Source organism: Nicotiana tabacum, chromosome 20 (assembly GCF_000715075.1).
Source record: "Nicotiana tabacum cultivar K326 chromosome 20, ASM71507v2, whole genome shotgun sequence".
NCBI lineage: Eukaryota > Viridiplantae > Streptophyta > Magnoliopsida > Solanales > Solanaceae > Nicotiana > Nicotiana tabacum.
Genome location: NC_134099.1, coordinates 164,797,095 through 164,819,813, shown reverse-complemented (window position 1 = coordinate 164,819,813; position 22,719 = coordinate 164,797,095). Strand labels below are relative to the sequence as shown.

Below are 22,719 nucleotides of genomic sequence, written 5' to 3'. Positions count from 1 at the left end.
AACAAAGCTACTGTCAGAGAATTCATCTATGATGGGACCTGGAACACCAACAAGCTCAAGGAATGGCTACCAGATGAGATGGTTCAACATATAATGAATATACATACAGGCAAGCAGGATGCCAAGGATCAAGCTGTGTGGGATCTCACCGAGGATGGTAAGTTTTCCAACAAAACAGCTTTATGCTTATTCAGGAACAAAAAAGGGAAGGATCAGTTCCTCAGCAAGGTATGGCATTCTAGTATCCCTTTCAAATTCTCTTTCTTAACTTGGAGACTTTGGTTATCTAAGCTCCCTCTGGATGATGCTATTCTTAACTTTGGTAAGCAAATTGTTTCGAAATGTAATTGTTGCACTAACCCTAAACAAGAATCTATTCAACATATTTTTCTGGAAAGTGATGCAGCTAGGACATTTGGAAATTTATTGGCTCCCCTCTGGGAATAAAACCAATGGAAATTCCTATAAGAGGTTGGTTGAATCAATGGTGGCAACAGAAACACAACAATGATGTTCACAAGCTTGTTCTACATATCACTCCCATCATTATATGTTGGGAGATTTGGAAAAGCAGGTGCTCTTGTAAATATGGCGATCAAAAAAGATTCAATTTTTTCAAAATGAAACATCAAGTGTGCTGGAACATTCAAGCTGCTATTCACAGAGTCTTTCCTAATTGCAACTTAACATTGCCTTGGGTCAATTTATGTGAGAAGATGATGAAATTACAACCCATTCTGGAGGCCATCATTGTATGATGGGAGAAGCCTAGTTGCAACTCCCTTAAACTCAATACAGATGGAAGTTTTGTAAAAGGAAATGACAATGCTGGCCTCAGTGGAGTCCTGAAAAATGATAAAGGCGACTTCATTATGGCCTTCTCTGCCAGTGCAAAGTGCAATAGTCACAACTGTGCTGAAGCACAAGCTGCCTTCTTTGGGATCAACTGGTGTGAAACTAATGGATACTCCAACTTCACCATTGAACTTGATTCTATGCTGGTATTGAATATGCTCAAGGAGGGGAAAACCAATAACTTCAAATTGAAGAGAGTTATTGAGGATACCTCACACATCATGAACCAAGATTGCTTTAGGGAGGCCAACCAAGTGGCTGACCATCTTGCTAAGTTTGCCTTGTCAAACCATGTCAACAGGATTTTCCTCGATTTTCAACAGCTTCCTAGTGGTGCCAAAGGTCCGTTCATCTTGGACAGATTGCAAATGCCTACCATTAGAACAAAATATGGTAAGACAATTTTTTTTGTTAGTTGAATAGGCTTAGCAGATTTTTTTGTCGAACAGTGAGTAAGTAATAAACTTCTCCTGTTCCCGTTGAAGGACCTTCTGTGTCCTTGTGTTGTAATCTTTGGAGGCATGGCCATCCCCTCCTCCATCTTTTCAAGATAATACAACACCCCCGGTAATGCTGGGAAATTAATGGGAAAAAAACTTGTCTGCTGCAAGCCCGGAACTTACAAGGACTAATTACACTTGGCTTTTGATGTTCATACAAACGAAGAGCTGATTAAATAGATATAATATGTATATAAAAGAAAGGCAAATACTTTAGGAATTCCAGCGAATTAAAAGCTATCTTTCATTAAGAATTAGGAGAGCTTGTAGAAACACAAATCAGGGAACATACTAATACTAATAGATGGTACGGAACCACAAGCAGATCAAGCCAGAAATAAAATTTAAGAGCTTGGTTAAAAGAAACTAGTTTGCCCAACAATAAATTAGGAATGCTAATGAAAAATTACTCTTTCAATCACTTGTAGCAGGCCAAGTAAAGGTTCACAAATTGGCTTTGATGCTGATTGCTGATAATATTTTACTTGTGGTCTCTAGAAAAATGAAGAAACTCTGAAGAGACCAAAGCAAATCAATTGTTGAGATAGATACTCAACCAATTATCTTTTGCAATTTCCGAAACCAACAGTTGTTCAAACAGCAGGGAGAAGAATGGGCTAGGATCAGATTTTCCACATATTGACTTGGATCCTGGAAGCTAGAAAACCAACATCTTTTACATGGGAGTTGATAAGCATTGTCAACCCCACAAGTAGTCTAGCAGAGCATGTAATCATTCATTCCGTTGCAGTGTTTTTCTAGACGCAAGTAACCAATCCTGTGACATGATCAGATGATATGTATGATCTCTAGAATATCTCTGTAGGATTTTTTACGAGGCATTCTATAAATACACAATATATTACAAAGAAAGAAACCAAGTGAATTAAAAAATTGGATATACTTTGTCATTCCCCTTTGGATGAAGAAGGTTGAGGAAACTTACTTGGTTTGAGTGAAATAGCAGATATGAGGGGGCCGTAATTCCCTCTAACTGGGATTCTGGTAGTGCCTTTGCCAGCCCAGTAAAATCGAATCTCCAAGGTATTATCTGTAACACTGGTGTTAAAATGCCTAAGTACGGGCTTTTGAACTCCATCAGCCTCATTCACAATATTGAAGTCTTTCCAAACTAATTTCTCCTGGAGCAGAAAGAAGATTGTGTAAGTATCATTTTGAAAGTCAGGAGAAGCTATTAGATAAGAAGCTTCTTTTTATTTAATTTCACAAGGTATCAGAGACTTTACTATCTTGTTATATATCAAATATCTTCCATTGAAATCCACCTATCCGGATAAGGTTTTTCATTTATTTCATAATTTTACTAGTCTTGTATCTTTCTAGTTACTGGTCCAGCAATGCCATTATTACATGCTTCAGGCCATTTTTGGGGGTAGCACGTGCCACATATCAACAGTTCACATTTGTCTAGAATTTGATATCATTAGTCCATGTTTATTGACCTGTCAGGTCGACAATCTATAATATTCTATCCAGCCAACAAGTCAACATTCAGACAGCACCACATTGCCGTCCAGAGAACATTTCCACTCGCGACTTGTCCAGCTACATGTTTATAGTCAATGCATCTCTTTAACAAGCATTGGCATTTATCTTTAATTTTTCCTTCTTTTTTTTGCTATTTTTCTTCGTTCTTTCTTTTTCTTGCTATTTACTTAACTTAATTAATGTTTAAAAGGTTCCAAGGGTCAATTTTAAAAGGTCCAACCGTTCCAATGTTTAAAGACACAACCGTTCCGTTATGAAGCTGTAAAGCCGCAGTGGAATTTGTACCAAGATATGTCGAAATCTGTACTCCAATCATCTGAATTGAAGGGTTCAGTACCTCTAAATGCTACAATAATTCTGTCTGGACTGGTAGTTTTATCATGAAATATGAATCCTTGAGTCGATTTTGTTTGGTGATACTCTGCCAAGCACAATTTGTAGAAAAACTCTACTCCTATCTGCATAAAAAGCAAAAATCGAACCATATATTGATTGACTATTACCGTTCCAAAAATCGTAGGCACCCTCCACCATAGCCTTCGATCGATTCAGTGCCTGCTCACCCTCTGCTCCTTCATTTTGAGACTCTGAATCATCTTCAAACAGCTTTTCCCAGAACTCGCGATTCTTATCATTTTTAGCAGTTGCTTCTTGTTTCTGTTGTTCATTAGAACTTACTGAGCCACCAACAGAGCTTGATGTCTGTCCGATCCCATCCTGGACAGAGTTAGCCACACGATCTGGCAACTCTACCATTTGTGGCCTCTTTCTTGTGTCATTGCTGCTAGAATCTTCTCCGACTCTACCAAAATATTGCTAATTTCTGTATCCTTTCTGCATCCTTTCATAGTAGGAAACAAAACTCTCATGTTTTCTTGTCTATCTTTCAACTTCTGAAGTTCTATCTTCAGACTAATGTTATCATTCCCTCAACTTCTCCACCTCCTCTTCCAAATTATCCTTCATTGGATCAACACAAGAACTATGCGAACCTTGTTGTGGCTTATTGGTTTTGGATAGTTGAATCCTGCTTTTGATATTCTTCAGCCAGTGCTTTTTCCCAGCTCGAAACCATGGATTTGCATACTCACTTTTGTAAGAACAAACCTTCTTAAAACCCTGAGATTCATTCTTTCTTGTCAAATCAATCCAAATTTTCACTTCAAATAGAAAAAGGAAACAAAGCAACAGCTTTCAAGAAACCGAATCCGGATTCATAAAAGCACCACATGCACACTAATTACAACAACAACAAGAAAAGAAAAAAAAAACCATTGAGTTCCCACAAGTGGGGTCTGGGAAGGTAATATGTACTCAGCCTTACCCCTACCTTGTAATTACAAGGTTAAATTAAGACGATGACATTGAGGCCACATAGATTTTGAGCTAACAAAAAAAAATGGGGAGGGTATGGAAGAGAAGCCAAAATTTCAAGAAACAATAAAAATGAGAAAAATAACATAGCAAACATATCAGAAGTGGAAAATGCAGTAAAAAGTCATAGTTGTTGAGCTAGTAACAAAAAATAGGAACACAACACAGAAAACATACTAATAAAGAAGTTAAATTTGCAGAATACTCACATAGTTGTTGAGCTGGTAAATGAAACTGGATAAATTGCTATGTTTGAAGTACTTTGGAAGAACTTCAATAGCAAACTTGTTATTACTCATAAAACTTATGGGATATATGAAGGTATTTCATCTTTACATGTCCTAGCAGATGTCTTGCCGTGTTCTATTTCATTATACATCCAAGAAACAGATCAGATATGGCCAGCAATACGTAATGGTTATTATCAGTTAAACAATACTGCATATTTGGAAATCTTAAGGCCGTATTAATACTTTGGAGATAAGCATCACTATTCACTGCAGGATAGCAGCAACAATAAGCAAGGCGAAACTGAAGTTGAAACTAAAAGCTAAGCAGCAATTGGAAGTACCGGTCCAAGGAACAATCTATTGAACACGTTACACGCCAAGAAACTTCTGAGATGAATTAGCTGCGTAAAATGGCATTCCAAAGCTCACTCATTCACTAGTCCGGAAGGCTACTGAACTTTCTCCGTATTGCAACCATGCTTTACTGTTCCTGCAGTAGTGATCTCAAGTCGTGCCATAACCCTGGATTGAACAATAATGACGGACAGTTCTGGAATGTAAAGGCAAAATATACAAATATAACCTCGGGGAACACTTAATTATATTGATGATAAATCATCTGACTTATCACAATAAAGATATGAATTCTCTGCTACCCTGTGTGGCATTTAACACATTGTAATTTCATCCATTTAGGGGAAAATTGAAAAACAAGTTAGCAGATCAAGGGCATAAGGAATGAGCTATCTACAAGACTGTGCTATTCAAAACAGGAGTTTCTCTATTGTACATTGTTTAGAGGACATTTAATTTACAGTTGATGTTTCAGGGTCAGTACCTGCGCAAAACCTACATGGCGAGAGTCCTAGAGAACTCATCAATGCATTTTGTGACATGAAACCAGTTTCAGGCCATTTATTGGACTGCTGAGAAGTGGCAGGAACAATATATTCCCGATATATTACTATCTTGTCAACTCTAAATTTTCTTGTAATAACCAGAGTGTCACCAACAACAATAATCCCATAACCAAGAAAGAGAGCCCATAAACTTGAAGTGTTGGTATAATAGTCAGGTAAACATTTTTGTACTCAAATAATGTTACTATGAAACTTCAACTCGGTTCTCTCTCACCCTCTTAAATTTCTTCAAGAAAATAGTGATGAACCAAAGTAACTTCCATCACTAAAGGGAACTTCAGGTGTTTCTCAAATCCCAAATCTTGATGCCCCCATTTGCTTCACTACTGCAATCTGCATGACAGCCTCACTTGTTGATATACTCATTCGAACAAAAACAGATCTAACCACATGTTTCCAAGTTCCAGATTTCGAGTATCTCCGTTAACCTGAAAGGTTTCTTGATTGTTTTCCCCCATCTAGATGCAGCTGAACTGAAAAACTGCTAATCCAAGTATTTCCCTCTTTGCTTTAGGGTGTCAACTGATTGAGACCGAACGGATGACAGTAGTTGTGTAATGCCACAAACATAACAAAACCAAAGTTTTTCTTCCCCTGCAGCAACAACACATTGTAGAACCAATCAGAGATTTAATTGATTCCCCAATTAAAAAGTGTTTTTTAGGTGTTCATAAGTTATGATTGACGCCACCTGTAGTATGAGTCCGAAGAATTCATCTTGGAGTTCTGCACTAGAAATGTCGCTAATATTGAGTATAATGTCAGCACCAAGTCCAGAAACAATTCTTTAAATCAAAGTTCCATTACAGCATTTTCAGTCCAGCTTAACAAATACATTACAGTAGCTCAACCATATATACTCACCAGTGGAAGATAACTCTGTTGATTGAGATGATCTCCATTTACAACCCTTCACATCAATCCTCAGCAGTAACAAGTCAGGTCAACAGGATTTCCAAGTCGGTATAAGCTATGACCTTCTAAATCATCAAACCTACCATCACGAAAGTATTGGTTAAGTAAAATTGAGGCAGCAACTGCACTATGCAAAACAAATAATGAACCAAAGTTCATTCATAATTCACTAGATTTCATCACCACTTTCATTAACTTACAGATCTGGAGAAATAGATAGGTCTCAACTTTCAAGTTTCAATATCAAGCTTCGGGTTGCAGAGATGATCCAAGCTAATTTGAACTTTCGCTACAAATTTGCCAAGTGCATACGTAGAATCAAACACTAAACAGGCTTAAACAAGGTCAAAAATTGTGGAAAGTGTCCAAGAAAAAGAATTGCTTGCGAATGCAGCAACTATTAAATCATGACAGGAACTGAAAACTGAGTCTAATATTGCCACTGTCTGGGAAAAAGAATTTCTTACAAACTGAGTCTATATGTTGGATGACACTCCGCCATACCTGCCGTCTGCACAAATGTTAACTACTGATGAGTATCATAAAGATGGCTCAAATATAGAGTAAAATTTTATAGCTTTATCTAAGTTCACCTTGATGCTAATATAAGGACTTCAGAAGAGTAAATGACTGAATAAATTTAAAAATACTAGTTCTTGATTCCTAACACATTAATTCAATTGACTAGCTGGACTAAAAGCAACAAGTAGTATTGCGTACAGGCATTCAATTTAAAGCTACAAGTGGGGCAACGAAGCAATCAGAAAGAGTCTTTCTGCTCATTTATAAGACATAAGCTATAGATGTTTAAGTTTCAAAGAGGTCTTGTTTTGTAAATGTTTTCCAAATTTTATAACTGGAACATGCTGGTTTTCTTTAGTTTTCTCTTTCTTATGTTTTTAAAGTGATAAACTATAACACAGAAGGGTTATTTTTTCAAAATAGAATGATCTAATAATACAGAAATTTCCCTTATCGAAAGATATAATATTAACAATTCTTAAAAACTTCCAACTTATAACCATATCCAGGAATATATGGCTATCTAAACCCCTACAAATAAATGTGCTAATGAGTTCATCAAAGTAATACATGTAGCATTGAAATCAAGTTAACCGATATCCTAAACCAGTGTTCTTTGAATGAAAAATGACCTCTCTTTGCTTACACGTTTATAACTTTCGAGAGCCAATGACCAAATATTTCAGGACAGTACCTAAAACAGACTAATTTTATATAGCAAACTACTCATTCAAGAACTTACCATGTCCAATAGGACAGCTGATTGGGCTTCCAAAACCAAACTCAGCTTAGCAAAGCTTGGACCCAGCTCTTTCCCATCTGATATTCCGTAAATGTGCTGTAAAATTGTAGCATAATGACTTTCTAACTTTTTCAGCAACTTACAACATTAAAGCTTTCACACCAGGATTTATGTCTGCAACCAACTTAGAGTTGAATTCAATGAGAAAGTTGATAATCAACTCTCCCTATAGTATCAAGAAATCCATGAAACAACAGAAGAAACTTAACAAGGTTATTTAAGATATATCCTAGCAGCCCACAGCTCTTGATAGTTGACTTAAACTCTCAAGGTGTAGTTTGAACTGACAAAGAGAATGGAAGATATCTTATGTTCACTACATGAGAATAATCTAGCAAACATTCACGATAAACAAAAGCACTTCGTTTTAACAAACTAAACATGTTGCACCATCAATTTTCGTACATTTCCTTACCAGAATATCTGAAACACTACGATATCCCTTTACATTATGGTCCCAAAAAGTACACGTAGCCTATTAGTTAAATTCTTGATACTTACCAAAACATACCCCCCCCCCCCCCCCAAACCCCCACGCCAAACCCAAACCAAAAGGGAAAGCATAAACTGCAGAACTAAAATGAGAGGAGCAAAATCCTTTTCTCGGTCAGGAAAGCAATTCTATATTAACAATTAGGAGATAAATATACAGAAATGCAAAATGCAAAACAGAATAGTGAGTTGGTGAGGAGTGCCTACCAGTTAGCACTTCCAAAGAAAAACTGATGAGATGCGTGAACCAGGTAAAACTTTCACTGATATCATGCAAAAGCCAGCTCATGTTATGGACTGAGCTTAGCAAATTCCGTCTTATTTTGGCATCATGGTATCTGTTTCAGCCCTAAGGGTTTTGAAGATAACATCATCGGGCAAGATACCTTCGTCTATCATCTCCCAAAACATATCATAAGCTAGATCCAATTGTCCACGTCTTTTGTATCCATAAATCATTATGTTATAAGTTTTGACATCAGGAGAGACATTCTGTCTTCGCATTTCATCTAGCAACATTTCTGCCTTGTCCATTCGGCCTTCCTTGCAAAATCCATCAATCAGGCAAGTATAGGTAACAACAGAAGGCATATTCGCCGGCATTTCCTTAAACAATTCGAAAGCCTCACTCACATATCTCATTTTACATAAGCCGTCGATCATGGAGGTGTAAGCGACCTTATCAGGATCCGGTCTCATTTCCCTGAAAAGTTTATAGGCTTTTTCCACTTTGCTCCTCTTGCATAATCCTTTAATAAGAATTGTGCACGTGACAATGTCTGGAGTAACCCCATCTTTTTGCATTCTCCGATACAACATTAAAGCCTTATCCACTCTATTTACCTTGCAGCATCCATCAATGAGGCAATTATAAGTAACAACAGAAGGCATATGTGGCATTTTCTTGAACAATTTGAAGGCCTCATTCACATATCCATTTTTACAAAAGCCAGCTATCATGGAGGTATAAGAGATGGTATCAGGATTCAATCCCATCATAATCATATCCCTAAGAAGTTCATTGGCTTTTCCCACTTGTCCTGTCATGCATAATATGTTCACAAGAATTGTCCACGTGATGATGTCAGGACTAATCCTAAGTTTTTGCATTTTCTCATGCAACATATAAGCCTTTTTTAAATTGGACTGTTTCGCAAAACCATCAATAAGAGTGTTACAACTTGCAACATGCAATGCGTTCCTTTTAAGCATTATTGGAATTACTTCCAAAGCCTTTTCTGGTTTTCCATCTTTGCACAGCCTGTTAATGACTGCATTATAGAGATACCTATTTGATGTGATGCATTGGTTTACCATTCTATCAATCAGTTGCAAAGCTTCTGTCACACTCCCTTCAGTACAGTACCAATTGACAATGAAATTGCAGGTAATGGTATCAGGCAAGTTACCTTCTTGTACCATCATACTTAAATACTTCATTTTATTAGAGGAGTCCATCTGGCAGAAACCACGAATTAATCGCTTATAATGTGAATCATCCGAAGCCAAATTATTGTTGATCATCTCCACCAGTAGCTTATAGGCTGAAATGAGATTTCCTTGAGCACAAAATCCATTTATTAAGATACTGTAAGCAGTCTGATCATATTTGTATCCAGAATTCTCAAGCTCATAAAACATTTTAATAGCTATTTCCATCGCTCCAATTTTGCAGAATCCGTTAAGAAGTGAGCTATAAGTGACTACGGTAGGCTTTATGTTATTAGCTTTCATCACCTCAATTAACTTTATAGCTTTCTCGACGTTCTGGCTTTTGCAGAATCCATCAATCAGAATGCTGTAGCTATGGATATCTGGTATAATTCCAAAACTCTTCATTTCGCCAAAAATGCTTAAAGCTTTATTTACTTCACCTGTAGCACAAAATTTGCAAATAATAGCATTGTAGCAGCAACAATTCAGTGGCTTGTTGTTATCTCTGAGATCCCGAATGAAGTCCAGAGCAAAATCAGCCTCTCCAACTCTACAAAGTCCAGCAATGTATGTACTATATGTAACAGCAGAAGGACTAATCTGTCTTTTCTGCATTTCTTCAAGAATCTTTTTGGCTTCTTCTATCCCTTGATAGATTTTGCAGTAAAAGTTAATCAGGATTGTGTAGGTCCTTACATTAGGCAATGGCCCAAAGCTTTTCATTTCTTCAAATAAATTTAGAAGATGCTCCTTCATACTTGCTTCTGCCAAGCATTTTAGTAGAAAATTACATGAATAAATACTTGGTTGAAGCCCAAATTTCCTTGCCTGTGTGACAACATCAATTGCACAGTCAAGCATTTTATTCGCAGAAAACACCTTGATAAGTACATCAGACACGAAAACCGAAGTTGTTGCACAATATGGTGTGTGCAGAGTAGAAAGATGGAATATCTTATACAAGTCAAAACCAGCCTTCTGAAAGTAGAAAACAATGTCTTTAAGCAAGGCATGGACTTCCATATGCATCCTCGCGTACGCGAAAATATGAATAATCATATTAAATGCATTTATCGAACGAGAAAAGCCATATTTCCTCATAGCTTTTCTAAAAGGAATATCTTTTGCAACTTCCCAACTCAAAGACTTGCATATTCTTGCAACAACTGAGGACAGTTTTCGCCCTCTGCAACTATACATTTTTCTTAATGGAACAACTACTGCTTCATTTTCCATACTGCTTTCACTTTCACCATTTGAACAAGAATCAGAATCTTCCATTAATACTACTGAAGAAGCACCAATATACTTTCTGCAAAAGCTTCTTTCTTTTCTATAAAAAATCTGCCTTTCAAATAAACCCAATTCATTTATCTGGTTGAAAGAAGATTTTTTTGGTAATAACCCAAAACCCATGATGTAAAAACTAAAGGTTGAGCACCCAAATAATCATACAAAGGAAAAGTTATCCCAACTCTATAGCTAACAAATTTGAAGGGTTTCTACGTAACACTCTACAGTACTGCGTGTACCATTTTCTGATAGAATAAAGTGCAATGAATTGAATAAAGAACAAATATCAAGAACAGTTATAAGTATTTAGCTTCTCTAAAGAAACTCACAGAGGCTACTAAGTTGAACGCCCTTCAAACAGGGGCGGATCTACGGGGTACGCCACCCGCCCGCATCGGCAAAAATTCTTAGTAAGTATGTTCACACCTGTGAAATAAACAAAATATATATAAAACTTGGCACCCGTATTACAGAAATGGCGTGTGGGTGCAATGGTCCAGCACTACCTCTTAAAATCTTGCGTTGGTTTTCATGGTTCTGAGATCGATTCCTGCGGCGGCTTGGGCCCTCACTTCTTCTTAACTTCCCCTACTACTTTCTTTTCTCTTCCTGTTATTTGCAACTAAATATCTCTCATTTTCTTTTTAAAATTTCTTTACAGTAGCCTTCATTTTGCTTTTCATAATTATACATTATTCTATGAGCAATCTATTTTGATGGATAATTTTAAAATGATTCTAGGTAATATGTAGTTTTTTTTATTATTCTATAACGATACAACATTAGTTTATATGTATGATTTGAGCAATATCATTTAATGGATTGTGAAAAAAAAATATCATAATTAATAGAGGTTTTGAGTTATATTTTCATAGATTGAAAATTTGAAACTTTTGGTTTGGAAACAATTGCCATATAACTTGATAATTAAATTGGAAAAATTTATCCAAGAACGGTGATCAATTAATCAACTCAAACAAAGAATATATAGTAATTAAGCTACTTTTAAAGAAAATTTTCTAATTGTGGGCATATTTTCACGAAATATTATTATTATTATTATTTGTAATTTTATTCTAGAATACAATTAAATCAAGCATAAAAAACTGAACTAAAACCGAACTTATTGTCTATTTGCGTATAAACGACGTAATTGAATTAACCAAAAACTAACAGAATCAATCTGCTCTTCTTATTCAATCTTTGTGGCTAGTGGTAAGTATGCTACATATGTATAGTGGCACCCGCAACCTTCAAATCCTGGATCCGCCTCTGCCTTCAAATTATAGCGGCAAACTAGCTAAGCTATCAGAACAACTACTTCTCAATTTTTCCTGCACTGTAATTTTTGTGGAGTTTCTGTTTGTTGTAACTCAGAGGTGGCGCCCTTAGTTCATCTACGGATTGGGTTGGTTGATTGTGGGCCTGTGTATGAAATGAGTTACATGAGTTACAGTAGGCCTGAAATCGATTCCTGCGGCAGGGTTTATTAGCCATTCTTTTTTATCTTTCCCCTTGCTTATTAGTCCCTATCTCCTTTATGTGTTGGGCTTTGGGCCCTCACTTCTTCTTAACTTCCCCTACTACTTCTTTCTTTTCTCTTCCTGTTAGTTGCAACTAAATATCTCTCATTTTCTTTTTTAAATTTCTTTACAATAGCCTTCATTTTGCTTTTCATACAACAACAACAACAACAGCGACCTAGTATAATCACACAAATGGGTTCTGGGAAGGGTAATATGTACGCAGACCTTACCTCTACCCCGAAGGGTAGAGAGACTGTTTCCAGCAGACCCTCAGCTCAAAAAAGCAACATGAGCCGATATATTAGTACCATAAAAATGCATAATAAAATAACAGCAATATAAGAGATATGAAATACAGAATACGAAATACGAAATAGATGGTTGGTATAGTAAAACTAGCAGGTAAAGCCCTGCATCAATAGACGACCAATGACATTCTTAGACTAACTCCTAACTAGCTAGTCTCACTCTATTGTGCTGTAGAAATATTCACAACTTTCCCCTAACCTACAACCTTAATGCTCGACCTCCATAATTCCCTGTCAAGGGCCCTGTCCTCAGTAATCCTAAGTCGCGTCATGTCCTGTCTGATCACCTCTCCCCAATACTTCTTAGGTCGCCATCTACCTCTCCGCGTGCCCACTACAGCCAGTCGCTCACACCTCCTCACTGGTGCATCAGTGCTCCTCCTCTGAATGTGCCCGAACCATCTGAGTCTTACTTCCCACATCTTATAGGTAATTATACATTATTCTATGAGCAATCTATTTTGATGGATAATTTTAAAATGATTCTAGGTAATATGTAGTTTTTTTTATCATTCTATAACGATACAACATTAGTTTATATATATGATTTGAGCAATATCATTTAATGGATTGTGAAAAAAAAATATCATAATTAATAGAGGTTTTGAGTTATATTTTCATGGATTGAAAATTTGAAACTTTTGGTTTGGAAACAATTGCCATATAACTTGATAATTAAATTGGAAAAATTTATCCAAAAACGGTGATCAATTAATCAACTCAAACAAAGAATATATAGTAATTAAGCTACTTTTAAAGAAAATTTTCTAATTGTGGGCATATTTTCACGAAATATTATTATTATTATTATTATTATTATTATTATTTTCTAATTGTGGGCATATTTTCACGAAATATTATTATTATTATTATTTGTAATTTTATTCTAGAATACAATTAAATCAAGCATAAAAAACTGAACTAAAACCGAACTTATTGTCTATTTGCGTATAAAAAACGTAATTGAATTAACCAAAAACTAACAGAATCAATCTGTTCTTCTTATTCAATCTTTGTGGCTAGTGGTAAGTATGCTACATATGTATAATGGCACCCGCAACCTTCAAATCCTGGATCCGCCTCTACCTTCAAATTATAGCAGCAAACTAGCTAAGCTATCAGAACAACTACTTCTCAATTTTTCCTGCACTGTGATTTTTGTGGAGTTTCTGTTTGTTGTAACTCAGAGGTGGCGCCCTTAGTTCATCTACGGATTGGGCTGGTTGATTGTGGGTCTGTGTATGAAATGAGTTACATGAGTTACAGTAGGCTTTGACTATGAAAAAACCCCCAATGTCTTTTAGTTTGTAGTCCATTTAGCCTAAAGTAACGGCATCAGGGAAATTTTTGGAAGTTCCAAAATAACCCTAAATTGTCGTCCAGAAAAATAGCCGACAAATGTATAATATATAATTAATATATAACTAGTTTTATTGTATGTTCATGCATGTGTGTACTACATCAATTAATGAATATACCAAGGGCGGCTCAACGAATTTAGTGGCTTAAAACCGAATTTTAATAAGAATCTAAATTTTATACATCTATACAAGTATATGCAAAAACTTTGATTATTTTTTCCTTCTGTACTTATTTATATAATAGTATAATATTTGACTTATAGCTTCATATAGTATTATTATTATTATTATTTATATTATCAAGGGTTAATTCAAGTTAATAAGATATTAACCATATGTTTGTCATACATTACCTTGGATCTTGAAGTAAAAAACTTTATTTGCTAATACGAAGATTTGAGTAGTTTATTTCGAAGTTCTAGAATATTTCTTATGTTAAAATGTAAATGTTTTTTGTTTTTTTTAAAAAAAAATTACACGGATTTTATACTTTTTTCTACAAAGTTCAAAATTGTCTAAGTTAAAATATTATTACTTATTTTACCATTAATACTGTTTGGGGCCTCAAAATTTTTGGGGCCTAAAGCAAAGGCTTTACTAGCTTCACCCTTGAGCCACCCATGGAATATACTTATATACAAGAAGAATAAATTATTGGAAAATAACAATTTATATCAAAATAAATGCAACCTCTACTTAAGGTAGTTAAAATCTTAATTTACTTTAAATTTTTAAATATTTTTCGATATGGTTCAAAATTATAGTTGATTTTAATGTTTTAAATTAGTAAATATTTAAAAAGTTAACACATGAAACGGTTATAACTATGAAACAGTTTAATAAAATAAAACTTAACAACCAACCAAATAGTTTCATATGAAAAGGAAAAATAAATAAAGAAGCAAAATAGAATTTGCACGATAAACTACAAGGATAAAGAACACAAAATTACACAATACTTTGTCGTGGAGTTTCCTTGTGTGAAAAAAAACACTTACCTTTTACTTCTTCGTATTCTCTTTTATTTTTTTTAAAAATATTTGTTATCCTTATTTAGCTAATTTTGAACTCTTAAATATTAGGCAATAAATAAAATTTTACTTAATTTTAGGTCTAAAATATTAGAAAATAATTTAAGTTACATATTTGTTCAATGTGAAACTTATTTCTAAAAGTAAAAATGGTGAATGATATTTCGTTAAGGGATTTCATGCTTTTAATATAGTGTAGATATAGATATAAACATAGAAGTGATATATAGATTTATGTATACCGTCTAGAGAGTGTAAATATTTTTGGTCGAGCGGCCAATTGTGTTATATATCAAGGAGAGTATATATTTCCTGCTCTATGCACCAAGCATCTATTACCAACGACAACTCTAGGCATTCCGTGGTTTTCTCACCCTATGAAGCATAATATAACCCTTGCCAAAATTTTCTTTTACTCTAGCCCTTGCTAATTCACTCGCACGTTCCAAACTGAAACCAACATAGCACCTAACCGTGCAACCAATTGCCCATAACAGGCTCCCTCACTTGGCTCGAAGCCATAGATCAAAATACCTTCAATAGCTCATAACACTTTTACTCTATTGGCGCCACAATACCTTAGTGAGATTAAGCTCAAATCATTTATAAGTTGTGAAAACACAGATCATCTAGTACTGTAAATCTTCTGCAAACCTCAGATTCATTTTCCGCAATAATTATGCCCACTCTCTTAAGTGACCCAAAATCTCAAATTTCTACACATATCTTTTCACTTGCACAAGAGATCTTCTAACATACACATAAGGATCACACCACCTCAGAATATTCCGCAGGAGATAACCCACCTGCTTCGTCTCAATACAATATTTCTGTATACCTTCCACCGTCATACACATTACGCAGTCACTTAGTCTTCCTGAGTCTGAACTCATACCGTAACATGCAATTTACTTCACTCCCAACTAGGAGACTTGATAAGATTCTTCATGCGCCCATAACTCGGGCTACACCTCCAATCACCATGGAAATCAAACACTTAATGGTTCATCTATCATCCTGAAGACCTTCCTCGACACTTCCAAGTCATATAGAAACATCACACAGTTCTCACATACTTATCACGTAGCTATCTGTGAGCACGTGATTTTTGCTTAACGGAAACTACTCCAAAAGAAATCGGAAAAGAAATAAAACAAGTTACCTTCGGGTACAATTTTGAGGATTCATGTGACATTTTGATAATTGTTCTGTCCGTAAATGCTCGCCTCGCTATAGTTAGAAAATACAAAAAAAAAATACATGTTGCATGCATTTAGGAATAATTAGTACATTTAGGAATGAGTTAATTATAATTTGGTTGTTTAAAAGCAAAAATCACAAAAATATGCATTTTTGTTGTCATCGTAATTTTATTAAAATGTTTTAATTCGTGTGATATTTGTTGTTGGGTATTAATTAATATTTGTGTGTTTAATTTTGGTTTTTAGGAATTTTGTCTAGTTGTAAAGAAGGAAATTACCGGATTTGGGCCAAAATTTAAATGAAAAATCAGGCCCAAACCAATTTGCAACGACCCAGTCCAAACCAGGTCTTCTAAGAGGCGCCCCAAACGATGCCATATTGGCATCACCCTTCTGAGCCATTGATTGATTCAGAGGAACGGCCCAGATCAGGCCATTCACTTACCCAAACGACGTCGTATAGGGCCGTCTAATCTCAACCATTAACCCAATCCCATCCAACGTCTTCAGGCCATTCCCATATGCCCGACCCGTTTAACCCCGGACCAGCCCGACCTCTTTTTAGGTGGAACGACACCGTTCCCCATTAAGTGAAAGATCCTGACCCTTGATCTCATTTCATCCAACGGCCAGGATCTAACCACCCACTACGTATATAAACTCAAACCCTTACCCCACGCCCCCATCCGAACACCCCCCTTCCATCGTCCCAAACACAAACCCAAATCCCCTTTCCAAACCCTAGCCGCCCCCATACGCTCTCACCATAAACCCGGCGGCAACGACGTCGGTGACCACCAAAGTAACACCCCTGACGCACCTCACCATCCTGGACACGGATATGTTACCCCCGTGCCTCGAATCATCCCCCTCCATCTCGAATCTTGATTTGAAGATTCGAGCCCAACCCCGATCTACACCAACCCACCCCAGATTCATACCAGCCACTACCCTGCCCTCACTCGTGACCAAACCAAGCTTGGTTTGGTCCGAATCTACCCACAAATCCCCAAACCCCAAATCTGACTGTTCGAACCTTAGAACACAAGAATTTTTGGAATCTGGCCAGATTAAACGGAGGGTTGGGGTCTAATAGACCTTAATTGAAGTGTTCTCGGTTGAGAACACCTCGATTAAGGTCTGTTCGACCTCAAATGGGCAAATCCAGTTCGGGCCTGGGTCGTCTGTGTTTGAGTTTCCAGAGTGAGTTCCTTTTCTCTTTTCTGTTTTTGTTTAAATGTTGTTTGGGTTTGTCAGCATGTTTGTTTGGTTTATTTGGTGTTTCTGATATTTTTTCCAATTTGTTCTCCATCTTCATAAGACCTTTTATTTGGTCGATTGTTATTCTGTTTATATTTGAATACGTATGGTGATATACATGTTCGAGTTAATTAATGTCGCCGAATAGATAATTCATATAGATTCCCTATTTTGTGCAAAGTCGTTTGAAGCCATTTGGAACCCCGTTCGTAGTGTTTGTTTGATCGACTGATTATTCTATGTCATAATTAGTATAGTCTATTAGATAAACGTCGTCGATTAGTTTTATAGGATTGAATGATCAAACATTCTGATTCGTATAGCTATATATGATTGATCGAACCATTGTTGTTTAGCCGTGTGTTTTACACTATCTGTGAATGATTCGTAGTTGCAGTGCAATAGCTGGAACTCAGTTAGGTTGGTTTAAGTTTGAACTTTCAGAAGTTTAATTTCAGACTGCTGAAGCTCAGGGTAAAACAGTAATAACTGGGGGCTAACAGGGGTAGTTTGGGGGTTTGAAAAGAGCAGAAATGATTAGTTTAAGTGAGCTGACAGTAGGGTACTGAAATAGGTTTAAACTAATGTAATAGTGGGGAACCAAACTTGGTAGCATGGGGGTAATTAAAAATTATAGGCTGCCCATGCCTTTGGGCAGAAAGCACATGCTAAGGGGCTGTCAGGAGGATGGGCATTGGGCATTTTTGATTAGTTTTAAGGAGTCATGGGCAGAATGTGAGGGCTGGGGTAAACGAGGCAGTAGGGCTGGCTTGTATTTAGCCTATAAGTAGGCTCATTTAGGAAGAAGGGGGAGAGAGATAAAAGGTTAAAAAAAAACTGGAGATCAGAGTTTAAGGCTAGGGAAAAATCAGAAACTAGAGGCTGGATAATTTTAAGTGTTGAGAGTTAAAAGAGTGCTGGTTTCTGAACATAACAAGCAGAAACCACTGTGTTTCTGCACCTGTTTCTTTCTCTGCTTTGGTCTGGTCTGGTTGGGCACACTGTTGGTTTTCAGTTAGCTTCCCTGGGTTCTTTACTTGCTAAAAACTGCTCCAGTTAAGTGTTTTGGTTCTCTGTTTGGACTGAAAGTCCACTGGTTGTTGCTGTTGGTTTCTTCTGAAATTTCTGCTGGGTTTTCACTTAAGTTGCTGCTGATTTTTGGTCTATTGTTGGGCTATCCCTGTTGCTGCTGTTGCTGTGTTGTTGCATACTGTTTTCGCTGCTCATTCTCCTTCTTCTTTTGCTTTCCTATACCGGGTACACGACTGATACACTGTAAATGTAAGCTGAAGTTTGAAGCTTGAATGCAAAGAAAATTGGAAGAGTTGAAGTTATTCTAAATTAGCTTAGAAATGTACTAAAAATAGGTTGTCAGCATGATAATTTACTTTCCCTAACAGAACCATGTAATTAGTTGTGATGTAACTGAACCTTTATGTATAACATTCAGTTGGAAGACCCTGTGTCTTGCTTATAATTGAAAGTGATTAATGTTGTAGTAGCCATGTTCTATTAGTTCCTTATTGTTTTGTCGAGAAGCATGTTAGGTACCCAATAGTTCTTGCTTTAAACAAATGGCCTGTTTTAAGTCGTTGGGAATATGGTTTGATTAAGGCAAACAGTACGTTTCATTTCAGTTTCTCCCCCCATTTGTTTATAAATGCCAAACATATATCAAACACATTAAATAGGCCCAATTGGAATAAGAGTGGCCCAGGCCGAATTTAACTTCATGCACAATAGGCCTGGGCCCATAACTGCCAAATGGGCTGCCCGTATCACGTCCCCCTTTCAATAAATCACGTTTGAAGCTTAACTATAATGACTCATAAGTATGTAAATACAGTAGGACCTTTCCATTTTGTTAGAGATAAACAAAGATAGGAAATCATAGTTTGCTTTTAGGTTTGCCTTTAAATAAAAGGAGATGAGCCTCGCCCAAATAAAACGCATAAATGGCGGGGCCCTCGTTAGATGTATATATTAAATATTTAGATTCTGGGACGGGCCGTTTAGCAAATTTCACAATTTTTCCTCAAAAATAATAACACGTTAGTTCTTTAGGACGCGTCTCAATTAGTCTTATTTTCTTAAACTCGGGTGTGCATTTCATGCGACCCAAATCCAAATCCCAAAACATTGGATAAAAATATGTTCCGTATTGCGGGTGCATTTCATGTGATGCAATCCAAAGACATGTTTTAAAGATGTTCACATTCTTTTAAAAATATAATAAAAGTGGTAAAAAGTTAAAATCTGCACATAAGTTCATATTTGTATAAAATCAGATAAATAAGCCGAATATGACAGTTGAGCGACCGTGCTAGAACCACAGAACTCGGGAATGCCTAACACCTTCTCCCGGGTTAACAGAATTCCTTATCCGGATTTCTAGTTCACAGACTGTAATATGGAGTCATTCTTTTCCTCGATTCGGGATCAAATTGGTGACTTGGGACACCCTAAATCTCTCAAGTGGCGACTCTGAAATAAATAAATAAATCCCGTTTCGATTGTCCTTTAATTGAAAAAACTCCTTCACCCCTCGCGGGGGCGGAAGAAGGAGGTGTGACACTATCCAGCTGACATTCCCACTATAAGGGACAATACTGAACATATTAGTTCATAACACTAGCTCGCACAATCAGCACCTTGGTGCTCAAGCCATAGGCAAAGATCCGGCCTCAAGTCCTCCAGACTGGCCCAACATCAACTCATAGAAATTACATCTCGCCCCTCGATCGAGGAATCACAAACCATCGATACACATCTGATACCGAGCACTCATGTGTGGATGCGAACGTGTGGAAGGAATTTCAAGAGTTACTTTTCAAGCTGAATCAAGGACGCACGATAAAATTTTAAGAATGTGAAGTTTTCTTAAAGGTTCTGCAGCCTCTCGAGGATAAATACAGACGTCTCCGTACCGATCCGCGAGACTCTGCTAAACCTGCTCATGACTCGTGAGACCTATGTAACCTAGGCTCTGATACCAACTTGTCACGACCCAATTCCCAAACCCGGTCGTGATGGCGCCTCTCGTGAAGACAAGGCCAGCCAGACCAACACAAAACTCCTTTCCAAGCAGTTACTTAACATAAACAGTTCTAAACATGATTTAATAACCATAATGTGCGGAAATAGCAGATACAACAAGGGAAACCATCTCGACACAGCCCAAACCGGGGTGTCACAAGTCACAAACATCTAAAGAATCTAAACACTACTACAAGACCAACAATATACAGAAATGATGATTATTGGAATTTGTGAGAGCCACTTGTGTTGCTTATAAATAAGGGGCTGAGGCATTTGTCTTTCACTTTTCGTACTTTGTTTAAGAGAGGGATCTTTGAAGAATTCTCCTTGCCCAGTCGATTCATCTTTGCTCTTACTCTTCGATTGTCGTAATCTTCACCTTTCTTCGTCGATTCTTACTTCTTTCTGATTTTTAGTCAAAAATGGCGAGTAGTTCCTCCAGAAATGTTGCTCAAGCAAACCTTCCGGCCAACCTTACGGTGGCGGAAGAAACTTTTTCGATAGCCAGAGGTGCAGAACCGGTGGAGGCCGATGGGGTTCCATCGGCGACTGATATCCTGTCCTTGCCCGGAGGTCCGACGATTGATTTCACCGTCAATGAGGGGGAAAATCAGGTGAATGAAGCCCCACTAATGGGAGAAGTGGGGATTGGTCAGTTACGGGAGCATTGGGGCATTCCCCGTTTTGCTGATATTTCCCTCGCTAGACGCAAGGAGAGGGTCCACATCGACCGCAGGGGGTATTGCATTTTCTACGCTTATCCTTTTAGATTGGGATTCAGAAATCCCCTCCCAATGTTGGTGGTGGACTTTTGTTGTTACTACAGGGTGTGCCCTAGACAACTCGTTCCATCCCTCTACAAGCTCTTCACAATGCTCATTAATTATGCAGAGCTGGCCTGAAGGTAGATCACGTTGCGGAACATGCTGACCCTCTACGCCCCTCAGAGGGTTCGCGGTACGATAATTCAGGTCGTTCCTCGCGGGGCAAGGGGCTTGACTGCGGAGTTGGATGATGCGGTCGAGCCTCGTACTTACGAGAATTTCTTCTATATCAAGACTGAACATTTGGTGGCGTGTGCTACTGAGTTCCCAGAGACTTGGAACTATGCACGTAAGTCCTTTATTCGTCAAATTCTGCCCTCCGTCTTTTCTCGTGTCTCGTTCTGATAAGTGTTTTAACTCTTCCGAATCCTCGTTCTATTTTTGGTATATGACACTAACAGAAAGAAGTCACGACCAACGTGCACTCCTCAAGAGAGAGAAGAGAGGGGTTTCGGCACAGTTTATATATACAGTCCAAGTAATATCAAAGCGGTAAGAGCAACATTTTGCACATTTAAGATAAAACATGTAATAAAATTAGATAATAAATAAATGCAAATAATAATAATTATTCTAAGCTCGAATTATTAACCCTGAACCAGTGGTTCTGGGTATTTGTCTCCAGCAGAGTCGTCAGAGCTGTCACACCTCCTTTTTCCTCCCCCCCCCCCCCACGCGAGGGGTGAAGGAGTTTTTCCAATTAAAGGATAATCGAAACGGGATTTGTTTGTTTATTTCAGAGTCGCCACTCGGGAGATTTAGGGTGTCCCAAGTCACTAGTTTCATCCCGAATCGAGGAAAAGAATGACTCTGTATTACAGTCCGCAAACCAGAAATCCGGATAAGGAATTTTGTTAACCCGGGAGAAGGTTTTAGGCATTCCCGAGTTCCGTGGTTCTAGCACGGTCACTCAACTGTTATGTTCGGCTTGATTATCTGATTTTATGCAAATATGAACTTATGTGCAGATTTTAACTCTTTACCGCTTTCATTATTATTTATTATTATTTTACGGGGAATTGCAACGTTGTGAAAATGTATCTCGAACCGCGTCACAACCAATGTACCCGTGGTCGTCGACACATTTTGACTCCGTTGAGATTTGGATTTGGGTCACATAAATGCGCACCCGAACTTAAGAAAATTAAATTATTAAAGGCGCGCCTAAAGCGACTAGCGTATCATTTAATTTTGGGTAGGGCCGTGAAATTTTACTAAACGGTCCATCCCGAAGTCTAAACACATTTTTTTTAAAAGAAAATATTTAATGAGGGCCCCGCAATCTTTGTATTTTTATTCGACGAGGCTCATCTCATTCTTAT

General features: G+C 37.2%; 1 protein-coding gene and 1 pseudogene across 7 annotated transcripts; both read right to left on the bottom strand.

Moving 5' to 3' along the window:
• Positions 1–590: 590 nt before the first annotated feature.
• LOC142161706 (uncharacterized) lies at positions 591–8,408 on the bottom strand (annotated as a pseudogene).
• Positions 5,444–11,474, bottom strand: LOC107807738 (uncharacterized). 7 transcript variants are annotated; one of them, XM_075241119.1, is made up of 8 exons: positions 11,353–11,474; positions 8,327–11,272; positions 7,568–7,663; positions 6,771–6,814; positions 6,504–6,592; positions 6,253–6,382; positions 6,080–6,119; positions 5,444–5,982 (listed from the first exon to the last, which is right to left on the bottom strand). In XM_075241119.1, the coding sequence occupies exon 2, from the start codon at positions 10,967–10,969 to the stop codon at positions 8,438–8,440; it is 2,532 nt and encodes an 843-aa protein (XP_075097220.1). In that variant the 5' UTR covers positions 10,970–11,272; positions 11,353–11,474; the 3' UTR covers positions 5,444–5,982; positions 6,080–6,119; positions 6,253–6,382; positions 6,504–6,592; positions 6,771–6,814; positions 7,568–7,663; positions 8,327–8,437. The 7 variants fall into 7 exon arrangements, with proteins under 7 accessions (XP_075097220.1, XP_075097219.1, XP_075097218.1 ...); XM_075241118.1 differs by having other exon boundaries at positions 6,080–6,114; XM_075241117.1 differs by lacking the exon at positions 11,353–11,474 and having other exon boundaries at positions 5,444–5,721; positions 5,817–5,982; positions 6,080–6,114; positions 7,568–7,741; positions 8,327–11,169.
• Positions 11,475–22,719: the final 11,245 nt, after the last annotated feature.

Bases quoted from the DNA above. Each gene is read 5' to 3' on its own strand.
- LOC107807738 (XM_075241119.1), bottom strand. From the start codon at position 10,969: ATGGGTTTTGGGTTATTACCAAAAAAATCTTCTTTCAACCAGATAAAT.